We start from the raw sequence: 2,649 nt of genomic DNA, 5'->3' as shown, positions 1-2,649 counted from the left end.
CTTATTTCATTCTTTCAAACTATTTAAAAGGCTAACTATTTCTCTAACTGTGACAGAAATTCTTCACTAACTTACAATTATTTCCTTATCACTTAATACTTTGTTTCTAATATTGTTAAATAGTCCAAATAAAAATCTTTTAAAGTGTTTTTAGAAGTTCTGCTGATAAGAGATAGATTAATTATTATTTAAATGTTTTATTTATATTTTTTCAAATAGAAATAAAACTAGCAAAACCTTGTTCATTACTAAAGCAAAACGGTGACTAACATAAGCATGGTAGACATTATTAGCAATTAAAAGTGACAAACCCCAAACCTAAAATTGACATACAGCCAACAAATGATTCTCTTTAAATACAATACACCATATTATACAATATAACCACATGTCCAGAGCTTTTAATATATTCGGGTCAACAATTTCATGCTCTCTTGTTAAATAATATTGCAACACATTTAGCTGCAATAAAATATATGATTTGGTGTATTGTTCTTCTCCATCAACATTTATATACCCCTCCCAAATTTTTGCCATTAATATCATTGTTAAAAGGGATATGGAGAAACTTGTTTCAAATTGGTCAAATATTCAATCTGTGCCTGAGAACTACATATTCCCACCAGAAACAAGACCTGGAGAGGATCTTAAAGTCCCATTCAGCCACAGCATCCCAATAATTGATCTCAATGATAGAACAAATACAACTCAGCAAATTATCAAGGCTGCTCGGGAGTTTGGCTTCTTTCAGGTTCATACTAAATCATTTATTTTTGTTACCAATCGTAATTGTCGCTATCCACACAACATTTTGTTGATTTACCAGGTTATCAATCATGGAATCCCGCTGAATGAAATGAAGGAAACAATGAGTGTTTTCAAACAAGTGTTTCAAATGCCGGATGAGTACAAGCATAGTTCGTATCTTGATGACGATTTGAAGACGTGTAAGATATTCACTAGCAGTCTTAGATATGAAACAGAAAAGGTTCATCTATGGAGGGACAGCCTTAGACACCCATCTCATCCTTTGGAGCAATGGCAACACTTATGGCCTCAAAATCCAATAACATACAGGTAAATAAAAATGAATGAATTGTGTATAAGTAGTTATAAGTTCTTATAGATCAATATATTTTCTTGCAGAGAGTGTGTTGGGAATTTTTCGGTTAAAATTAAGGATTTGGGATCGAGGATCTTGGATTTGATTAGCGAAGGACTTGATCTCAAGTGTGGATATTTTGACAACGATCTTACCGGATCAATGATTATCTCTGTTAATCATTATCCACCATGTCCTAAGCCGAGTTTAACACTTGGTTTACCCAAACATAAAGATCCTTACCTCATCACCATTTTAATGCAAGATGGTGTAAGTGGCCTTCAAGTATTAAAAGATGCAACGTGGGTCGCTGTTGAGCCTCTTCCTCATGCATTTGTCATCAACATAGGTCATCTGTTAGAGGTACATTTATATATATATATATATATATATATATATATATATATATATATATATATATATATATATATATATATATATATATATATATATATATATATATATATATATATATATATATATATATATATATATATATATATATATATATATATATATATATATATATATATATATATATATAATTTTTACAGTTACTTCGCTTAATAACTAACTATAGAATGTAACAAGTTTGATTGATTTGTGGTGTGTTATAATATTGGATACAGATAATCAGTAAAGGTAAGCTAATAAGTGCTGAGCATCGAGCTGTGACCAATTCAAGTCATACTCGCACAAGTGCTGCTTTTTTCATAGCTCCATCAGATGATTGTCTCATTGAGCCCGCACAAGATATCAGTGATGAGAATGATCATCCCATTTTAAAGTCTTTTAAATACAAGGAGTTCCTCAAGGAGTTCTTTAATGCACATGGTGACACAGACCTGCTCCTAAAATCACTTGAGGCGCCAAAGAATTAAATGAAATATTGTAGAAGGAAATTATACAATATAGTATGTTAGGGAGGAGTTGCCACTAATTGTGGTGTGTGTGTGAAGAGGAGGATGAGTCCAAAGATGTTTCATATGAATCTGAAATGCTTTTGAATATCATGTTTTTCATAGAATCTTTTAAATTTCGTATCAGTGTACTCTGTTTCATTATCTATCTGCAAGGACTTAATTTTTATGTCAGTTTGATTCTCTACCTCTATCTTCCACAACTTTAATTTGTTAAAGACACATGATTTATGTTTTAGGAAATACACTCAAATCTTGCAGGAAAATCATCTGTTAAAGTCACCAAATATTTGGAACCACCATGGAAATCTCTTTGATTGATCTATAATTGTATAACATATTTTCGAGTTGAGTAGTTCAGAGAGAACTACCGTGTTGGTCTTGTATTGGCAAATTGTGGTTCAGAGAGAATATTTTTTTGAGTACGAGATGTGAATGCTGTTTCTTTCATTTTGAGTTGAATTATTGAATATGTGTTTATGAGAATTGTTGTTAGTACCATACATTCATGTATATTAGAGATAGGTAGAACTTCTGTCCAATGAGGTCAAGTGCTCAGAGAGAGGCAATGACGACCTCATTGTTCAAAGAGAACGATGAGTTCTAGAAAGGAATCAGAGACGTGGA

The 2,649-nt window shown here is 31.7% G+C and overlaps 1 protein-coding gene across 2 annotated transcripts; it reads left to right on the top strand.

The window, feature by feature from the left end:
- Positions 1-351: 351 nt before the first annotated feature.
- On the top strand, positions 352-2,196 carry LOC127092117 (hyoscyamine 6-dioxygenase). 2 transcript variants are annotated; one of them, XM_051030931.1, is made up of 4 exons: positions 352-751; positions 863-1,077; positions 1,147-1,465; positions 1,732-2,196. In XM_051030931.1, exons 1-4 carry the CDS (start codon positions 560-562, stop codon positions 1,981-1,983), a joined length of 978 nt encoding a protein of 325 aa, XP_050886888.1. In that variant the 5' UTR covers positions 352-559; the 3' UTR covers positions 1,984-2,196. The 2 variants fall into 2 exon arrangements, with proteins under 2 accessions (XP_050886888.1, XP_050886887.1); XM_051030930.1 differs by having other exon boundaries at positions 827-1,077.
- Positions 2,197-2,649: the final 453 nt, after the last annotated feature.

This window comes from Lathyrus oleraceus, chromosome 6 (genome assembly GCF_024323335.1).
Source record: "Lathyrus oleraceus cultivar Zhongwan6 chromosome 6, CAAS_Psat_ZW6_1.0, whole genome shotgun sequence".
Classification (NCBI taxonomy): Eukaryota; Viridiplantae; Streptophyta; class Magnoliopsida; order Fabales; family Fabaceae; genus Lathyrus; species Lathyrus oleraceus.
This window is presented reverse-complemented; position numbering and strand designations above follow the sequence as displayed.